The 18,686-nt window shown below is 46.8% G+C and overlaps 5 protein-coding genes across 5 annotated transcripts; 3 read left to right on the top strand and 2 right to left on the bottom strand.

The window, feature by feature from the left end:
• The first annotated feature begins 1,467 nt into the window (after window positions 1–1,467).
• K441DRAFT_658741 (DNA glycosylase) lies at window positions 1,468–2,762 on the top strand. The gene has a single exon (XM_067648409.1). It carries the CDS (start codon window positions 1,479–1,481, stop codon window positions 2,439–2,441), a length of 963 nt encoding a protein of 320 aa, XP_067504825.1. The 5' UTR covers window positions 1,468–1,478; the 3' UTR covers window positions 2,442–2,762.
• Window positions 2,763–8,639: 5,877 nt separating this feature from the next.
• On the top strand, window positions 8,640–10,251 carry K441DRAFT_556915 (MFS monocarboxylate transporter-like protein; the record flags this gene model as incomplete). Its single annotated transcript, XM_067643351.1, has 3 exons — window positions 8,640–8,965; window positions 9,018–9,235; window positions 9,308–10,251. 3 exons carry the CDS (start codon window positions 8,640–8,642, stop codon window positions 10,249–10,251), a joined length of 1,488 nt encoding a protein of 495 aa, XP_067504824.1.
• A 1,245-nt stretch (window positions 10,252–11,496) lies between these two features.
• Window positions 11,497–13,192, top strand: K441DRAFT_676807 (uncharacterized protein; the record flags this gene model as incomplete). The annotated part of the gene is made up of 3 exons (XM_067650997.1): window positions 11,497–11,709; window positions 11,809–12,435; window positions 12,497–13,192. 3 exons carry the CDS (start codon window positions 11,497–11,499, stop codon window positions 13,190–13,192), a joined length of 1,536 nt encoding a protein of 511 aa, XP_067504823.1.
• Window positions 13,193–13,952: 760 nt separating this feature from the next.
• Window positions 13,953–15,125, bottom strand: K441DRAFT_556946 (tRNAHis guanylyltransferase; the record flags this gene model as incomplete). The annotated part of the gene is made up of 5 exons (XM_067643352.1): window positions 13,953–14,161; window positions 14,236–14,408; window positions 14,538–14,582; window positions 14,727–14,858; window positions 15,034–15,125. Coding segments are annotated over 5 exons (651 nt in total), but the record flags the coding sequence as incomplete, so codon positions are not given.
• A 204-nt stretch (window positions 15,126–15,329) lies between these two features.
• Window positions 15,330–18,357, bottom strand: K441DRAFT_79383 (LNS2-domain-containing protein). The gene is made up of 4 exons (XM_067654451.1): window positions 18,147–18,357; window positions 18,025–18,095; window positions 17,685–17,976; window positions 15,330–17,633 (listed from the first exon to the last, which is right to left on the bottom strand). Exons 1-4 carry the CDS (start codon window positions 18,253–18,255, stop codon window positions 15,649–15,651), a joined length of 2,457 nt encoding a protein of 818 aa, XP_067504821.1. The 5' UTR covers window positions 18,256–18,357; the 3' UTR covers window positions 15,330–15,648.
• Between the last annotated feature and the right edge of the window lie 329 nt (window positions 18,358–18,686).

The raw sequence follows: 18,686 nt of genomic DNA, 5'->3' as shown, positions 1-18,686 counted from the left end.
ACGAAATGAGTTGAGAGCCACTTCTCGTATTTCTCGAAAGCAGGCACGAAACGTAAAAGTCTAGTGCTGGAAAAGACGGCGGTCCGCAGCCCAAAAAGGCGGAGGTAGGTAGTCATGGTGATGGCTTCGTCGCTCAAGAAAGGTAGTGTGGAAGACGCATGAGAAACGCGAGGGATGTGAGGATCCGCACCTAGGGTAGTTGAGTACGCTTCGGGAAAGTGCGGGGTGACGCTTTGTCACAAAGTCACGTGTAGATTCTGGGCCTCCACGGTTCAGGGGTCGTTCGTTGCACCTCCATATTATGAAGCTCCTCCATATCGGTAAGCGCGTCAAATTTGTAAGCTATACTGTATACAGTAGTTGAAATGAGGTTCTTGGCACCGTCTCAATATGTAGCCTCGAGCTCCTGTTCCACATTCCATATTAGGGTGCGTTCGGTTACAAGTTCAGATCAAAATGAGGGCTTCAGAATAGAGTTGATCTGGAGCTCCAATCTGATTCTGAGGCGACCGTTCGGTTAAATTCCAGTTGAACTTAACTTCAGCCACAAATTTTTGATGTTCCTTTGACCGCCCAAAAAACACGCTAAAAGTTACTAAAAAGTTGGCAACTTTACCGTATACGGCTTCTGAACTGAAGGTCTTGGCGTCAGTTTAATCTGGAGGTCTGAGTACCACCCCATTCAGTTTCAATTTGGAGCCTCCAGATTGCACATGCCCGTGCTTTTATAAAGCCACAAACGCGTACCAAATGAGGAAGGAACGCGTCCTTTTCTGCCGGACTTTCAGTTCAGATCTGATCTGAAGTTTTGCAACCGAACGCAGCCTTAATATCGAGCTCTCGCATATGCGCCAAAGTAACGACTTCTTGTGATATGGCGACTCCACACGCCCCGGTCGCGATGCTGTAGTCGCATTTGCAATCCTTATATGATATCATTATCTTATCCTTTGTGATCGGGATGAGCTTATTTCCGGGGGGCGCTCGTACTTAGCGTACCAATATGTGGCGAGGAATAAGGTGGACAACGCAATTGCTCTACGGCCATGAGCAACGACTTGTAAATATAACCCGTATGAAGCCCGAGGAGGCTCCATTGCTACACCAAAGTAGGGAGTCGCGATAGAGGCCTGGTGACAGAGGGGCTCATTCGAATCGCTCACCGACATCAATCACGCATTATACGAAGTCAAATATGGAGCCTCATTATGAACCATCGACTCAATTGCAGATTCAAATGAGTCACGGTAGTAGCCGCCACTAATTACAAACCGGGCGACACTAAAAGGCGCACGGATTGAACAGATTATGAAATGGAGGCGATTTTGCAACCGAACAACCCCACTTCTCTAGGCTGCACCCTCTTTCTTGGGTTCATATAGGAGAAAATCCCGTAAGTGTCCCTTCCAGTTTTTCACTCTTTATCTCTTCCTCTGATTCCCAGCGCTATGGCACTAACGCGATCAGGAAAGGTCAGGATGGTAGAGACCAAGGGTACGTCTAAGGCGGAGAGCATCAAGTCCAACAACGCCCCTGCAAGCCAAACACACGACACAGACGAAGACAACAACCAGACACTACCTCCACCCACATTCAACGGCACACTTCAGAAATTCCAGCATAAGTCAACTAAGGTTCAGGCTACATTGAGTAATTCAGCGTCTCTAGTGAAACCCGTCAAGCAAGTGTCCAAGCGGACAATTACGCAGGCTACCGATGACGATGATGTCGAGTTCAAAGTCGAAGCAGCGAAATCCTCATCCAGAAGTTCATCGAAGAAGCGGAAGTCCAGCAGATATGCTGACCCCTCGAAATATGCCCACCTGAAGCCACTGACAGATATCCTCGAGCCGAACCTAATCTGCGTATTCGTTGGTACCAATCCCGGTGTGCAAACCGCCACCGCCGGCCATGCATATGCCCACCCCTCGAACCACTTCTGGAAGCTCCTACATACTTCGGGGTTGACTGATCGGCGTCTTCGACCAGAAGAGGACGTTGACCTTCCCCGGCTATACTGTATGGGAAACACAAATATTGTGGATCGCCCTTCAAAAGACGCAGCAGAGCTTTCCAAGGTGGAGATGGCAGCGGGAACAGCGAACCTTGATGCGAAGTTCCTCAAATACAAGCCTGAGGCTGTATGCATTGTTGGGAAGGGCATATGGGAAGCTATCTGGAGATATCGCCACGGCAAGAATCCGAAGCCGTCTGAGTTCAATTATGGCTGGCAGAACGAGAAAGAGAACATGGGAAAGAGTGAAGAAGAGGTATTGGATGACAATGGTAATGTCTGGCGCGGTACGAGGGTGTTCGTGACTACGTCAACAAGTGGGCTGGCGGCATCTTTGAAACCTGCTGAGAAAGAGGCTATATGGAGACCTTTCGGGGAGTGGGTACAGAAACGGAGAGCTGAACGCGCTCAAGCGGCATCAGAATGAGTTAACGACAACCATCAGAAACGCATGAAAATTGGTAATTTAACCGTATCTATCCATTGCCCATGAACTTTTGGAATGTCTTCTACATACACTGGCACAGTTTTTATGGAGTTAGTGTTGGGAGGTTTTGAATCACAATCCGATTATTAATAGAGTATGCTTGGGGAAATTACTATAGTCCATTGGTTGAACTATAGAAAGGATGTAGTGGAGCGCGATGTAGTTTTGCTGAGGCACCAGTGGTTTGGATAAATTTCATTAGCTTCAGGTTTATCTCAATAAAACTACTAGTGTTCTTTTTCAATCTGGGTGAAGAAGTGGAATTTTCAACCAAACAGTCCACAACCGTGATAAAGTTCAATTTCGCCAATCTCACATTTATCTCAGTTGTAATACTTCACTTGACGAGTAAGCCCCGCTCAGTGAAAAATTCACATATTCGTTCCACCCTCAAAGGGCATTCCTGCTCAGTTGTCGAGGCTGGAAAGCTAGACTCACTGCGTCGAAATTCCCTCCCTCCAACTCCACATTCTCTCCGCACATTAATCCACATCAATCTCTATCCTCCCCAAGTAGCCCCCGTTTGCTCATTTGTAGTGGTTGCCTAAGGTTCATTTAATTCCTTCGAAAACCTGGTTCGCTTGACTCACAGTTTCACCGTATTCTCTACTTTCAATGACAAGTCTGAGACGCGCTTAACCTCATCTCGCAAGCTTGCACTATGAGATACATCCAAGAGAACACCAACTTACGCATGCCTGAGATGCTTTAAGTTGATGAAACCTTCAGGAATGCTCTAAGAGCACCCTTCATGATTATGACCGCGGTGGAGGGTCGTGAAGCTAGCGCAGTTTGGTTTGACAATGACGGCCTCACACCTACTCAGCTCGAAGACAAGAGACAAAACATAATACTTTGGCTACTGGAATAAGTGAGCTCAGATATCTCGAATTCGATAAGATGGGTACGCTACACTTCTCAGGGTGACTTCCAATGTCCCTTGGCGAGCGGATTTCGAAGCTGACCGTCGGTCCATGCTACAACAGGAACTTTGGGTGGCTTCCTGCAAGACAAAGGACCACGGGGATGATACTATCACTCATCCATACTCAACCTCGGAGTCTTGGCTGCGAGATCGTCTTGAGAAATAGTGGAAGGAGATGTGCATCAAGGATTCCAAGAAAGGAAGTGATTAAAAGACATACTTTGAGCATAGAAGCATATATATGCTTTGCTCTATGATATTGAAATACCTTCCTTATTCATCAAAGAGCGCTGGAACAGACCCACGTCCCGAGAAAAAATTTCCTGCTCCTCCAGGTTTATCTACGTTGTACCTTATTACACACTAAGCTACTTAATTAATGAGTCAACAGACTTTGACTGGCAGAACACACTTGTTACCGAAGATGGGACAGTCCAAGCATATATTAATTGGGACAGAGCTGAAACACTTCCGCGCTATCTTGGCTGGGCTTGTGTTCCCAACTTTTAACTTTCTCAGCGCGGACTGGAGGTCTGAGGCTGTTTCTCAAGGTTTGTTAAGGAGAGCAACAATTTTTATGATTTTCCCCATATTCGCGGTTGAATTGCTCAACTACGACAGCTTAAAATACTACTAAAAGTTCATCGATTAGAGACACGACCCGATATTTTATAGATATTGGGTCTAAATTAGCCTATAACCCCCTAGAACCGTGCTTATTTTCGCTAAAAAAAAGTTTGTTATTAATGATTGCAATATTACCTATAATATCGTAACGAGTATACGTATAAGAGCTAAAATATTATTCGTTTACAGACCTAGCTCGTACGGAGGCTCTGCGCGAAGCTCTGTATACGGAGGCTCTGCACGACGGCTCTGCGTACGACGGTTCTGCATACGACGGCTCTACTACGGAGGCTCTATATAAAAGCTTCGTGCAGAGCTTCGTGCAGAGCCTCTATACACGGAGCCTCTGTACGGCCTACCCAAACAATAACTACCTAAGGTTCTTCAGGGTAGCTATTATAGATTTATATAGGTTTTATATATATTAGCTAACGTTTAATAAAGTTATATATAGTCGCGGAATTGCTAATAACGGGTTTTTTTTTTAACGAAAATGATCATAAGACCTAAAAATATTCTAAAAGCCTTTTTTTTATTTTTATTTTTTTATATCCGTTGTATTATACTACGTACAATACTGCGCATGCAGCCTCTAGGCTATGGCGCTATAGTTCTATATACATGAATCCTTTCTAGGCAGCTTAACATGTACTAGTAGCTAAGTGGACACTCTGGCCCGTTTTAAATACTAGGGGGAGCTCCTAGCCTATTGGTGTCTTGTCCTGGTATTTTGCTCACTACTGTCTAGTTTATACCAAAATCGCACTAAAGAAATCCTGGCTCTTTTATCTATTTCTGCCGTATTCTGCCGTTCCTAGAGTAGAAAAAGCGCTCTAAAAGATAGATTTTTTTTCTATAGTTTTGCACATAAGAATAAGAGAAACAACATAGCTTACTAGCTTGAAAGTAGCTACCAATTACCCCTAAGCGACTTTTTATTCTGTACCTATTTTCCCCTTCTTACTAAAGAAATAGGTAGGGAATTAGTAATTAATAGCTACTCTCCCCAAAAGTAGGCTATTAATGGTATTTTATAAGGGCGAACCTCGTTACATAAACCCACTCCCATAGGAAAATTTTCACGAGGTTGTCTTGTATAGGGTATAAACACCAATTCGCCTATACACCTTATATTTTACGTGCTAAAGTAACACGGGCCGGCCCCCCTCCCCTCTCCCCCCTGCTGTAGCTACCCTATCTGCGCATCTGCGGTACGCCTATAGTGCGGTGTTGTATGGTATATTGTAGCGGTAGTGGTGGTGGTAGTGGTTGCGGTTGTGATAGAGGTCGTCTGCAGCTTGATGGCTGTAGACAGGTTATGGTGGAGGTCATCTGCAGCTTGACGGCTGTAGACAGGTTGTGGTAGAGGTCGTCTGCAGCCTGATGGCCGTAGACAGGTTGCGGTGGAGGTCGTCTGCAGCTTGNTGGCTGTAGACAGGTTATGGTGGAGGTCGTCTGCAGCTTGATGGCTGTAGACAGGTTGTGGTAGAGGTCGTCTGCAGCCTGATGGCTGTAGACAGGTTGCGGTGGAGGTCGTCTGCAACTTGATGGCTGTAGACAGGTTGCGGAGGTCGTCTGCAGCGTAATGGCTGTAGACTGGTTGTAGTAGAGGTTGTGATGTGTCTGGTATTTGGCGTCTGGTGACGTGTCCGTAGGGGCTATATAGCCAGGGGGGCCCCAGCGACGACGACGGAGGAGCGAAGGGGGAGACGACGACTTCTAAAAGCCTAGGTTCTATTGTAAAATCGATCAACTTTAGGATATACTATAAAATATTGGTGTTGAGTTATTTCAATATCCGCAACCTCCGCAACGCGGATATTGTTGAATTTACTAGGAAACTTTGGAAATGTCCCTCAGATGTGATTCTGGTGGTTTCGCACAAACGTAGTTAGTTAGCTTGCGGACCGATTGAAAATCCACAACAGAATCACGTCTGAGCTTGCTGAGGTAATAAACACAGCAGGAATGATGTCGTAGCCGGCCCTAAGTTAATCCGCTTTGGCAGTTATTCAAGCCGTGGCTTTTACCTCAGCAAGCTCAGACGTGATTCCGTTGGTGCGGATTTTTAATCGGTCCGCAACCTGACTAACTACGTTTGTGCGAAACCACCGGAATCACGTCTGAGGGACATTTCCAATGTTTCTTAGCAGCTCCGACGATATCCACGATTTTCCCTATACTCGCGGTTGAATCACTTAACCACAACGGCTTAAAATACTAAGAAAAGTTCATCGATTAGAGAGACGACCCGATATTTTATAGATATTGGGTCTAAATTGGCCCATAACCCCTAGGAGCTGTGCTTATTTTCGCCAAAAAAAAAAGTCGTTATTAGGGATTGTAACATTATATATAACGTCGCAAAAAGTATATATATAAGAGCCAAAAATTAATCATTTATAGACCTAGCTCGTGCGATTATTTTAAGCCTATGTGCAGCCCTAGACCTTACGTGGGTAGCTTTAACAATTTTGTTAAAGATTGTATATAGCTCCCTATACAAATTTAGACAACGCGGCGAGACTTAGCTATAATGTCGCAGCAGGCTTATATATAAGGCCCAAAAGTTCATTAATTATAGAGTTAGTTCTATAGATTAATTTAATAATATTTATAAAATAATAGCTGTTGTGGGGCTATAGATCAATTTCATTAAAAAAGGTGACTGCTTTTACATACAAACAACGTCGTATCGCTTAAGAAACGTTGGAAAAGTCCCTCAGACCATAGAATCAACTTTTTGACAAAAAAGGTTAGCGATATCCGCTTGCGGATATACGTAAGTCCGCTAATTGATTCTTCGGTCTGAGCTTGCTGAGGTAACCGTGGCTTATCGGTTGTGCTTGTCATCTACGTTTCCCCAAAGAAGTTATATACCCACCATGGAGTCACGCTATGTGTCGGAGTTTCTCAGTCCTAGGCTAGGAGGGTTGAAGAAGGCAATCGAGCCTGCTCCGCAGGTCAAACGTACACCGCGAAGTTGCTGATCATACTGCATGCGAAAAATCAACGTCGGTAAAAGTTCATCTATTTCCCACTGCTAGTATTTGCCGTCGATAGAAGTTACTGACCGGCGAAACCCAGATTGCATAGAGCTCCTAGATTTTACGAAGCCTGCAGACGGTTCATTTTCCCACGGCTAACCTACCTTCCATCCAGACCCCATGTTTTAGTAACTTCCAATATTTCCCAAATCCATTGTCTGTCTAGGATGCAAAATATACTGGGAGCTGCCAGCTATCGTCACCCAGTCACCTAGCATGAGAGACACCGTATTCCAACATGGTGTTGCTCATCCGTTAATGACAGGGTTCCTCGGCACGCCATCCAATCAGCGAGCTTCATGCGAACGTCCATAAAAAACAAAAGAAAAGGAATCCTAGCCCCTCTTTCTTGAGGTAGAATGACTCCATATTTGTTGTCAGCATCTTTGGTGATTTTTGGAACGGATCCAATGAAATCTCCAGCCAATTAAATTCGGCTCTTGAAGCTCCAGGCAGCGCATAAGAGTGGGCGAAGAATATTATTTCTTACAACATCCGGCTCAAACAAAGTTGAAAGATTACAAAGATCGAGTGGCCCTTGGTCTCTTGACGAAATGATCATGGGGCCTGTGCTGAAGCCTGGTAAAACCAGAGCGCGATAGGTGGCTAATATTTTCATAGGTTACATATATGGTAACGCTCTAATCCTCCAGCATCTGCGGGTCTCCAGGACATTATGCGATGACAATACCGACATATTTGACAACTTATCAAGATTTTGGGAGCAAACTGAAAGGCAGGATAGCAGTAATAGTTGATTACTATGTGAACACAAGGCATTGCTCGGCGCTTCGATGAAAGTGGGGTTTCAGTGAGGGACTAGTAAACTTACAGGATTTTCCTGGAATATCCTGCGAGTACCCACATCGAATACACTAGTCCCATAAAGTTTTTAGAGAGACATTCGAACGACCAAAGTGGGGGAATTAGTAGTGGCAATTTGTCCACCCATTTCCATGTAACGGCAAGAAAACTACCTACCCAAGACTTAGAAAAGCTTTTCTAGCCCCCTCGGCCCTTCGGACAATTCTTCGAAACTTCGTCAGACCGCATCTTCTGGAATCTGTTTTATTTTCAGGAGGAGCGGTGGACACCATTTTTAGAGTCATTGTTGTCGGTGTTGGCCGATAGCGGCACTTCGGCACAACTTCTTTCGCATCGACGTGACGTAAAAACCTTGTTAAACCAAATAAGGAAATTTTATACGGACCATCGTGGGTCATATTTGAACCCCGCCATCACCACCTTTTTTCCCGTTCTCTTTCTTCTTAACATACCTATGGGATAATTGAAGTAGGAAACAGACGGGCACGCAAGGAGATTGGCGTGGGCAGAGCAGACGCAGAACCTACAAAATAAAGAATATTATTACACTTTCACTTCTCCACTTTTACACAGCTAATGAGCCACAACTACCATGCAAAATAAAGAATATTATTACACTTTCACTTCTCCACTTTTACACAGCTAATGAGCCACAACTACCATGCAAAATAAAGAATATTATTACACTTTCACTTCTCCACTTTTACACAGCTAATGAGCCACAACTACCATGGCAGCACGCCAGGACAAGTAATTGAGCCTCACTTCTCAGACGTAACCATACCGCCTGCTGAGGATTACACAATTCCACCCATTTATCCCTTAGAGCAAGCCCTTGCTGAGAAAGAATGCCCCACACCCAAAGATATTGAGGATGGCTTGCCGTCAACCTTAGGGCCAGTTAAAGAACATACATCGGCTCCAGCAGACTCGGAGTCTAATCCCCTCAGTGATGAAGAGACCTACCCCGAAGGGGGGTTGACAGGATGGCTTGTGGTGCTAGGCTCCTTCAGTGGCATGCTGGCTGCGTTCGGCATGATGTACGTCTTCACATTATACCTCCGGCACTAATAGCTACTAATATGCGTAAAGGAACACCATTGGGGTTTTCCAAGCCTACCTTAGCACACACCAGCTCAAGGATTACGATGAAAGCACGATTGGATGGATTTTTAGCATCTACGTTTTCCTATCCTTCTTCTGTGGTGTCCAGATCGGACCAATCTTTGATGCTAAAGGACCAAAATTGTTGATACTTGTGGGAAGTATCTTACTGTGTGCTTCCATGTTTCTATTGGGATTCTGTACGCGTAAGTTACTTCTACCCTTAGCTTCATTTGATTCAAATACTCAAACGCACACCCGCTAACACTTCACTATAGAATATTATCAATTCGTGCTCGTATTTGGAGTCCTAGGCGGGCTTGGCACGTCTTTCATCTTCACCCCCGCCGTCTCCGCAATCGGGCACTTTTTCCTTGCGAAACGAGGCAACGCAACTGGGCTTGCCGCAACTGGTGGTTCAGTTGGTGGTGTCATCTTTCCATTGATGCTGCAGCGCCTATTCCCGCGTCTTGGATTTGCTTGGTCAACACGTATTCTCGGATTTATCTTTATCTTCTTATGCGTTGTTGCACAATTCCTCATTCGTTCACGGCTTCCTCCGAGGCCTGGTCAGTCGGTGATGCCCGATTTTCGTATTTTCCGCGACAAGAGCTTTGCATTCTCGACCGCAGGCGTGTTCTTCATGGAATGGGGCTTGTTCATCCCCATCACCTATTTGACATCTTTCGCGATGGCGACTGGTGCGATCGACGCCACCTTCTCCTACCAACTCGTCGCGATCATGAACGTCGGTTCATGCATCGGAAGATGGGCTCCCGGTTATATCGCCGACAAGCTTGGAAGATTTAATAGCATGATAGCTACGCTCGTGCTGTGTACAGCAACTACTGTCACACTCTGGCTCCCTGCCTCAATCCTTGAACCTACCTCGCCTTCCTCGGTCATCACGATCAAAGCCCTCACAATCACTTACACACTCATATTCGGTTTTGCATCAGGCTCTAATATCTCACTCACACCAGTATGTGTTGGTCAGCTTTGCGATACACATCAGTACGGGAGGTATTATGCAACTTGCTATACCATTGTTAGCTTCGGTACCCTGACTGGCATTCCCATTGCTGGTGCCTTGCTTCGGACGACTGGAGGCAGGTTCTGGGTTATTGTGGTTTGGACAGAACTCTGTTATGTCTTTGCGCTTGCATCTTTTATCTTCGCAAGAACATGTAGGGTAGGGTTGAAATTGGGCGTAAAGTATTGAACAGAATGTCACGTTAACGCTGACATGATGAATGAGAAGACTTTCTACTTGTGTAGATAAAGGACGAAATCTTTTGTAGGATAGCAGACGCGATTTTTACACGCTTGTAGCAAGTACAAGCGGGATATTTGAGGGAGGATTGGAAACATTGATTATTCTTTTTTTCTTTAGCATTATCAGGAATTTATTGTTATTCCAACAATACCGTTGCCTGGTTCAGTTTCATAACATAAACCCAATTTCTTTTTGGTCAATAGTGTCCAGGGATTGATTGATTAAGTGAAATCGACATTGAGGGGATCCAACGGTATCCATACTGCTGAGTGATTGAGCGTGTGCTTTCAGTTGCATCTTCTGTTGTTGAAATCGTCTCCCACCGATCTTTGAGATAGGCTAGCAGCGAAACCAAATTCAAGATAAAATAGACCAGCCCTCCAGCTTCGATGCATAATTGGAAGGGTTGATGACCGCATTACACCCCAGCTCCTGAATGCCTGATATTGAGTTTCAGCATCAAAAGGGAATATTCAATGAAACTTGTCTTTGTCAGGCTTGAATACATAGAAGCGGCTGTCTTGACTTTGGGGTCGTTCGGTTGCAAGTTCAGATCAGAATGAGGGCTTCAGAATAGAGTTGATCTGAAGCTCCAACCTGATTCTTTGAATTCCAATTCAACTTGACTTCAGCCATAAGTTTTTGATGTTCCTCTAACCACGCTAAAAGTTACTAAAAAAGTTGGCAACTTAAATTGGAGCTTAAAACTCTAGATTCAGAAATCAACTCAATCTGAAGCCTCCAGATTGCACACGCCCGTGATTTTACAAAGCCACAAACGCGTACCAAATTAGGAAGGAACGCGTCCTTCCCTGCTGGACTTTCAGTTCTGATCCGATCTGAAATTTCGCAACCGAACGAGCCCTTATCTTTACACCGCGTTGTGGTGCATCTACAGACACTACATCTAAGAGTTCTCCCTAAGAACTTAGGATCCTGTGTGATAGGTTCCAATTGCTGCGGAACGATGGTAGCTTGGGCTTCTCCCAAGGTAAACCACAGACAAGCTCCCGATGTGACCGGACAAGAAACAAGGCTGAACCCGAAAACCTGGAACACCGCCCCGGCTAAAAGTCACCCCAATTCCCGCGCCAAGATTTCGACCCGCCGAAATTTCGAATCCTCAGCTGCGAACACACCTAACAACCCTCCCATTTCCCGCAGCCATTCGTGCTGGCCCAAGCAAATTGTATGGATGCGGCTACAATTTTGAAGGGGCATGGCTGGCGTGGCTCCGGACACTCCCTCGATAACCACGGCCGCGGCATCGTCAAGCCGCTGCTGATATCCAATAAGCAGGATGTGCTCGGTGTGGGGAAGAGGAAGCCTGCGCACGATATTAGTGACCAGTGGTGGATGCGGGCATTTGATGAGAGCTTGAAGGAATTAGGGAGCGGCACAAAGGTTCGTCAGGATTCCATGGCCCAATTGCTATCACCCACAATTCGGACGAGGAAGCGGAGGGCTGGCGGTAGACAGATTTGGCTGACGATTCGAGTGTAGACGACGCTTGGGCAAGTGAGGGAAACAGGGATCAATCGGGGGGGGCTGTACGGGTTTTTCGTCAAGGGCGAGGGGTTGCAGGGGACGATTTCGAGCACCGAGGAGAACTCGGCGGCGGAGAGCACTGCGGCTTCAAACCTCACTTCTGGAACTAGCACACCTCATACCTCTGGAGATGTTACGCCTCCTACCTCTACCACAGACTCTGCAGAAGACATGGCGTGTTCATCCGACGCCGTTGCGTCGAAAAAGCGCAAGCGACGGTCAGGCGAGCAAGCTGACGACGACGCACGCAAGCAAAGGAAGGAAGGGAAGCAAGAGGAAAGGAAACAAAAGGCAGAGGCGAAGCGAGAGAAGGCTCTTGCAAACGAAACACCTGATCTGACTACTGAAATCGAGAAGAAGAGGGCGCGGGAGCTCAACCGGAAGGCATCCAAGCTCATCAAGAAAGCTGCGCGGCAGGAAGAGTTGAGCCCAATCCTACTACATCCTTCAATGCCACAACCACAGGTAAATAGCCTGGGTGAGGCAAATGGTGAGGCGAAGGAGAGTGAGGAGGTGGTTGGCTCTTTTGGTGCTATGCATGCTGACAGGATGATGATGATTCAGGGTGGTTTAAGAAACCAGGTTTGTCTAGCTCAATTCTTTTGTGGTGCTGAATTTGGGCTGAGTCTAACGTCAATTCCAGTCCCGCGCCATGGCGGGTTCAAAAACGCCGGCCGAAAAGCTGTCCTGCAAAACCGCCAAATGCGAGCATGAAAAAGCAACGCGTGTCAAAAAGCGCGAACTAAAAGTTCGTCTTCGTGCCGAACCGCAAGCTAGCGGCACACTCGCCAATCTTAAGAGCGCTCCGCGAGAAGTGCAGCACGAAAAACAAGGAGAGGAAGGTAACGCCGAGCGTAAGGCAGACGGTGCTAAACGTAAGACGGCCAAAGAAAAGCGCCAAGAAGAGAAAGAGCGGCAGAAGCGGGATCGGCGTGAAGGCAGGAAAACACGGAAACCCGAGAAGTCAGAAAATCAGCCTAGACCGGTTGATACGCATTCAGATCAGTGTAGGGTTAGAGAAGATGCGATCAATGCGCAGCGTTCTGAAAGGAATTCTGATGAGATTAAGCTCGAGTCTGGCATAACTGGGAAGAGGCTCAAAAAGGTTTCCGGTTCCGAATCGACGGAGAAGCAGCCCTCAGACGTAAGGAGGAAGCAGAAAGAGCTAGTCGTCAAGCAAAAACACCTCACCAACGAGCAAAGGCAACAATACGCTAGCAGAGCTGTGGAGAAGGGCATGACAATCGAAGCTTATCTCGCACGGCGAGTGGAGAAAAAAGCAGAGAAAAAGCAGAGAAAACGCGAAGAAAAAGGTAGAGGACAAGGCGCAGGAATTTAGCAATGTCATTACAAAGCTTGAAACCAATACACTCGGCTCCGTCATCCACACGACAGGCAACACCCAAGCCATTCTCAAACTCAAAGACGATCATAAACGCCGAAAAGGGTATCCACTCCCTTGAGGCACACGCTAGCAGGAAGGCAAAGATTGCCGCTGGAAGTGATGGTTAGAATTAAGGCTGTGGGATCATGGAGGGACAAGCTGGGATGGCTTTCTCAGCCCCAGCTATGAATTATTGTTACTCGGTACTATACCCAGTTCTCCATTTGCTGGTGAAGTGGGAGTAGAGGTATGCTGAAAGAAAGCAGAACATTTTGGTTTCATTGGATGAGTCGGTTGTCCTAGAGAATAAAATATCACGTTCAACGTTTCCCAGTTGAAACCTCATGTCTGCGGCTACTAGAACAATCGGCCCTATTAGAACCCTTCATTATATGGAACGGGTGGTTGAAGGTGCTTTCCCACTCAAGATCCACGGCCGCTGGTCCCAGAAATCGTCGCGGATGATATCGATGTGTGCGATTGCTATGCGGGCCCTGAGACGGCGCTTACGATCCTTTTCCGCTGCGGTTTTGGAAAGTGGTGCGGGTGCTGTAGTGTCGGGGGATGTAGCGGAGTGAGATGGAACAGGGGCCAAGGTGGGATCAGGAGAGGCGGTTTCCGCGGAAGGTGGGATTTCGAACTGGTCAAGCGTTAGAAGGCGACAGTCGATCGGAAATAGTTGCTGTAAATGAATAGGACTAAGTGGCTGGAATTTTCATGCCGAACTTACATCCCTGAAAAGTACACTTCCCTTCTTGAACATTTCCGGCTCATTGTTGTAATTGATTTTGAACCGCGAGAAGAGAATCTCGTTTTTGTGACCGGACAGGGTGCCTGTGAGTTCTTTCTCAGCGGCTTTGGCGTCAAGCCCGCCCTGCTGGATCAGTGCCCAAAAAGTCGTGTTATAGAGGTTGTTGATGTGGCCTATGGTTTGGTTAGCTTGCTGGGTATCGAGGAAGATGAAGAGCACATGAAATGAGGGGGTCTATGTCACATACAATCGACTTGCCGCCAACTCAAATAGTCCCTTAGGTTTATTACGCTCGGGTACAGTACTGAGCGACCATCGAAGCTCGGCAGTGGTGGCGTGAGAGGTGTAGAGGGAAAATATGTTGGCCACAGAAAGACGTAGTGGGACGTGAAAGTTGAGACGATAGTAGTTGTGAGTTTGCTGTATACTAATTCAGCAGGAGAGCAAAGCAATCACAGGGGTTTGAGAACTGGGAGTATATCCTCGGCAAGACAAAGAGGGGATTTGCTTTGGATGGATTTAGGTAAGGAAGGGGGAAATATACGGTACCTTGCTCGCCGCTCGAAAAGTGTGCAATCTTTGTGAAAGACGAAACTGTCGTATATTAGCTTGAATGCTTTTAAGTTCTGTCTCCCCTGCGTTTCTCAACCTTTCCACACTCTCTAGTTAAGCTCAAATGCATGTTCGGCTTGTCCCTCATAAATTCGTGTCGTAGATAATTAAAATTGTCTTACGCACCTAAACTCATCGCTGATTCCATACCCCATGACTAAATCTGGCAACTCTTTCATGACCCCCGCAGCCGCAGCATTCATCAGATCTAGCGCACGGCGGTCATTTGGCTTTTCGAAGCTATATTTAGCGGTTAACCTGCGACATAAAGCGGATGAGCGAAGATTTTCCTCGAGAAAAATTTCTAGTATTCTTGAAAGAATTTATGCAAGCAGAAAACCAGTGAATAGAGAAAGCATGGTTTAAAAAAGGACTGAGTAGTGAAGACAATGTAAAAGTTAAGAAGCACAGAAAGCGTGAAGAAATATCGCACTTGTGGAATCCTCTTCCATCAATTCTGACTACGATCCAGGTGTTGGGCAGTAAGACGTCTAGCTGCTCGAAATTGCGGACATATTCGTACCTACATGCCCGTCAGTTGTTTCGCCACTGAACTGTCCTTATTTTAGGAATTTCTACTTTGAGTTTGCCATCCTGGACAATTCCTACTAAACCTTTTCGCGGAGTGTTGGGCTGGGAAGTAGACGAAGGTTTGACTCACGCAGTTCAGCGAAAAAACTAGGCTGACGCAAGGGATTTATTTCGCCTTCCACAGATAATGCTAGTAAATAAGTAACGTTATCTTTCTCGATTAAATGGCTCTATATATCATTGCGGTATCTTCTAACGATGTCGTGTCTTCTCTAGACATATTGGCTGCTGAAAGCCAACCTCTTCATCGCTAACTGTATGGAAAATTGTGCACTGATAACGCCGTTGCCAATGCTCCCAAACCCCAGGTATTCCACAACGCCATGCCTGTCTATGATACAGCCGAGAAACGTAAATGAAAGAACATTGATCAGCTTTTAGTAAGCTCCATAGAGGCTGCGTCACTGTCACGACGCCATATATAGTTAACATTCCTATCCTTGTTGAAATCTAAGTTTCAAGCTTTCTGCATAACAGCCTCTTGTGTGACTTGCTTATGGTTCGTAGGCATAGAGTTGAGTGCAAGACCTAATTCCTGCAGATTCGCTATCCGATCACTGTTCTGTTCCGGTGTTGGCGTGGTCTCCGCTGCTAGACCCAACGCCTCAAGGCGCTCCGACGCTGCTTCTAGAGTATCTTCCGTCTCTTCTGTTGGAGTGATACCTTCTTCGTCCTCTTCGTTCACTTCATCTTCTTCATCCTCGAGCTCTTCGTCATCTTCATCTGCGGCGTCACCATCTGCATCCAGGTATGTAGACTCCTCTAGATCATCTCCTTCTACGCTCTCAATGACCGAATCGCCTAACCCTCCAGTCTCGTCGATAGACTCGCGCGAGAAATAGCTGGCTTCGAGATCTTCGCCGACTTCGTCCTCATCAATGCCCTCGGTGCCTTCATCCTCACTCCTTATGCTTCCTTCTATGTCATCTCCACCCTCACTCTCGCTGTCTGAAAACTCATCCAGGTCTAGAGGCCTGTCCCGCCAGTAATTGAAATCGGTGAACTCTTCACCTCCGTTCTGCACTAGCAAGCCTACAGGCGGGAAGAAATGATCCACAATTTCTCGCATGCTCGCATAGCCGGTCTTGTATTTATTCAGGCTAAGTAAATCTAAGCTGACCTCCGCATTCGAGTTGATTGTGAAGATTCTGGTTGACGGAATATTTACAGAGCGATAGCTGAGCGCATCTGTCAATCTGTTGCCGAAACCCGCGTAGAAGGGTGTCCGTCCTGGTGGCTTGCCGAATAAATTCATAATGTCCCGCAGACACGCCATCTTGAAAACTTCAGGTTTCCGAAGATATATTTCTCGGCGGAGAGCTGCGATTGTGCGATCCGGGCTCATGATCACTGGGCCTTTGGGCAGACGGTAACCGTCTTGTACAACACCATTTAGATAGGCACGTGTTGTGTCTGCCTGCCCCACTGAACGAGAAGTTAGGTAGAAGATGTTGTAACCGTTCGCTATGATATCAGTGTAAAGCTTTGCAACACCTAGATGTGTCCAATCGCGGCCCATAAAATTGAGTACATGACCGAGCGCATCGGACTTGGTGATTGTGCCATCAATATCCGAGATCACGATGGGAACGTCGTGCTTCCAGTAGAACATGTAGGCAGTACAAGTAGCACGGTTGACGCTGAAGCTCATAGAATTTGCGCCAGGCTTGAGGTCTAAAGCTTTGAGTTGGTCGCTTGTCAATCGGAGAGTCTTTGCATAGTTGCGATTCGGGTCACCGGCACTGGAATCTGGAGTTTTGGGTGGCGTGGAAAGCCCTACAGCACTGTCTGAGTCTCGGCGTGAGTGAGGCGGTACATAGTCAGATGCGGAGTCGCTTTGGCCATCATCACTATGGTATCCCGGGTCCGAGATGGCATCCGTTGGCCTCAGAGCATCTTCGTTCAGTGTGTTAAGAGCCACCCGTCGACTAGCCGCCTCCTTTGCTTCTTCGCTGCTGTATATCCATAAGTTCCCTTTCTCATCTGCTCCGATCAGGGCACCAATGTCGTAGTTTCCTTCTAGTTCTTCAGACAATATCTTTCTCGCGATGACCTCCGCGCGAAGCGACTCCTCCTCGCTACTCTTATAGCCCGTCATGTCCAACATCAGATCGCCGCTGTCCGTCACTTGTGTAGGTATATTAGAAACCCATAACTTCTTCGACAGGCTGATTGCTCGTGTCAAGGCTTCGCTAGGGGAGACCGGTGGTGGACTGGTAGAGCGGTCGGATTTGTTCCAGGCTGTCGCGGTACCTTTTGGTGCCTGCTGCACTAGACCATCTTCCTTTACATCAAATGACCAGGATAATGCAGCTTTCGTTGATGGGAGGACTTCGTCAGTGTTTGAACGCCCCATGGTCGTTGGTACCGATAGTCCAGCCCAATCGCCAGACTTCGCTCTAGTATGTGTATCACTAGAAGCGCTTGCTTTTAGTGATGTGCCTACTAAGAGCATTAGCTTATGCTCACTTATTTATATCCCAACTGTATTACCGATCTCGCTTCCTGAACTTCTATCCATCGGGGGAACTGAATTCGGCTGCCTTCCTCTTGGATGCGGTCCTTCGTTGTCTGCGGCCAAGTCTAAAGGGTCAGGTTCGGGGAGTTCACGACTAGGTGGTGGCTCAACCGGCTTCGACTCCGGACTAGCTGCTGGGGAAACTAATGGTGATGTCTGAAGTGCTTCGGGTATGCTGGCCGAGGTCTGGAAGACGAAGAAGGCTTCCCCGCCTTCGCCTAGCTTCATGGAATAGTTTTGCTTAACATCGTTCACCTTGAACTCGACCTAGGATACTGTCAGATGGCGTTCCCAACAAGCCACATATCTCCGTACCTTCTTCTCTGAGGGTCGCAACAACGAGAACTTGCCGAAGCGGACATGGAAAGGGGAGCATGCCAGTGATCCTATATTGGCCGTTAGCCAGAGATTGGTTATCTCGGCGTCTAAGCTCATACCATCTGCTTGCTCAACAACAATGACGTCGATAGCACCACTTAGGGTCGCGGGGTTGATTGAGTTCCAAGTCTTGGAGACCGATCCAGATATTGATCGCACGTATTGCATGACCACCTCTTTCTACTAGAAGCCAACGAGCTCGCAACAGCACCTTTGGCTAGGATGAGCCGTGGGATGTGTTGTCAGCTTGGGTGTTATGCGCCCAACGAAGAATGCTCCAGAGGCAGGAATGGACCGGGGATTGTTTGCGGTTCTGTTTGAGGTTGAGCAGGGAAATATTTGTGTTCGAGGAGCGGCGGGTATAATCAAGGAATGGAGAATGGTATTTGCTGGGGCAGATTAATGCGAATGCGGGTGACCAAGGATCACGGGCTCAGGTCATGGGTGAGAAGCATTGACCGGGTTAAGTGTGGCGTTGGTTGTGCTGTCAGTTTGTGGGCAGAAAAAGAGTCGAAAAGTTTAATAACCTAATAAGACAAAATCGAAAGACACAATTAAGTGCGTCAAAACAGTTTCATGCACGTAGAGAGGAGAAAAAT

Source organism: Cenococcum geophilum (assembly GCF_001692895.1).
Source record: "Cenococcum geophilum 1.58 unplaced genomic scaffold K441scaffold_17, whole genome shotgun sequence".
Lineage (NCBI taxonomy): Eukaryota > Fungi > Ascomycota > Dothideomycetes > Gloniales > Gloniaceae > Cenococcum > Cenococcum geophilum.
Note: the sequence above shows the minus strand (reverse complement) of the source record. Positions and strands in the feature narration are given on the sequence as shown.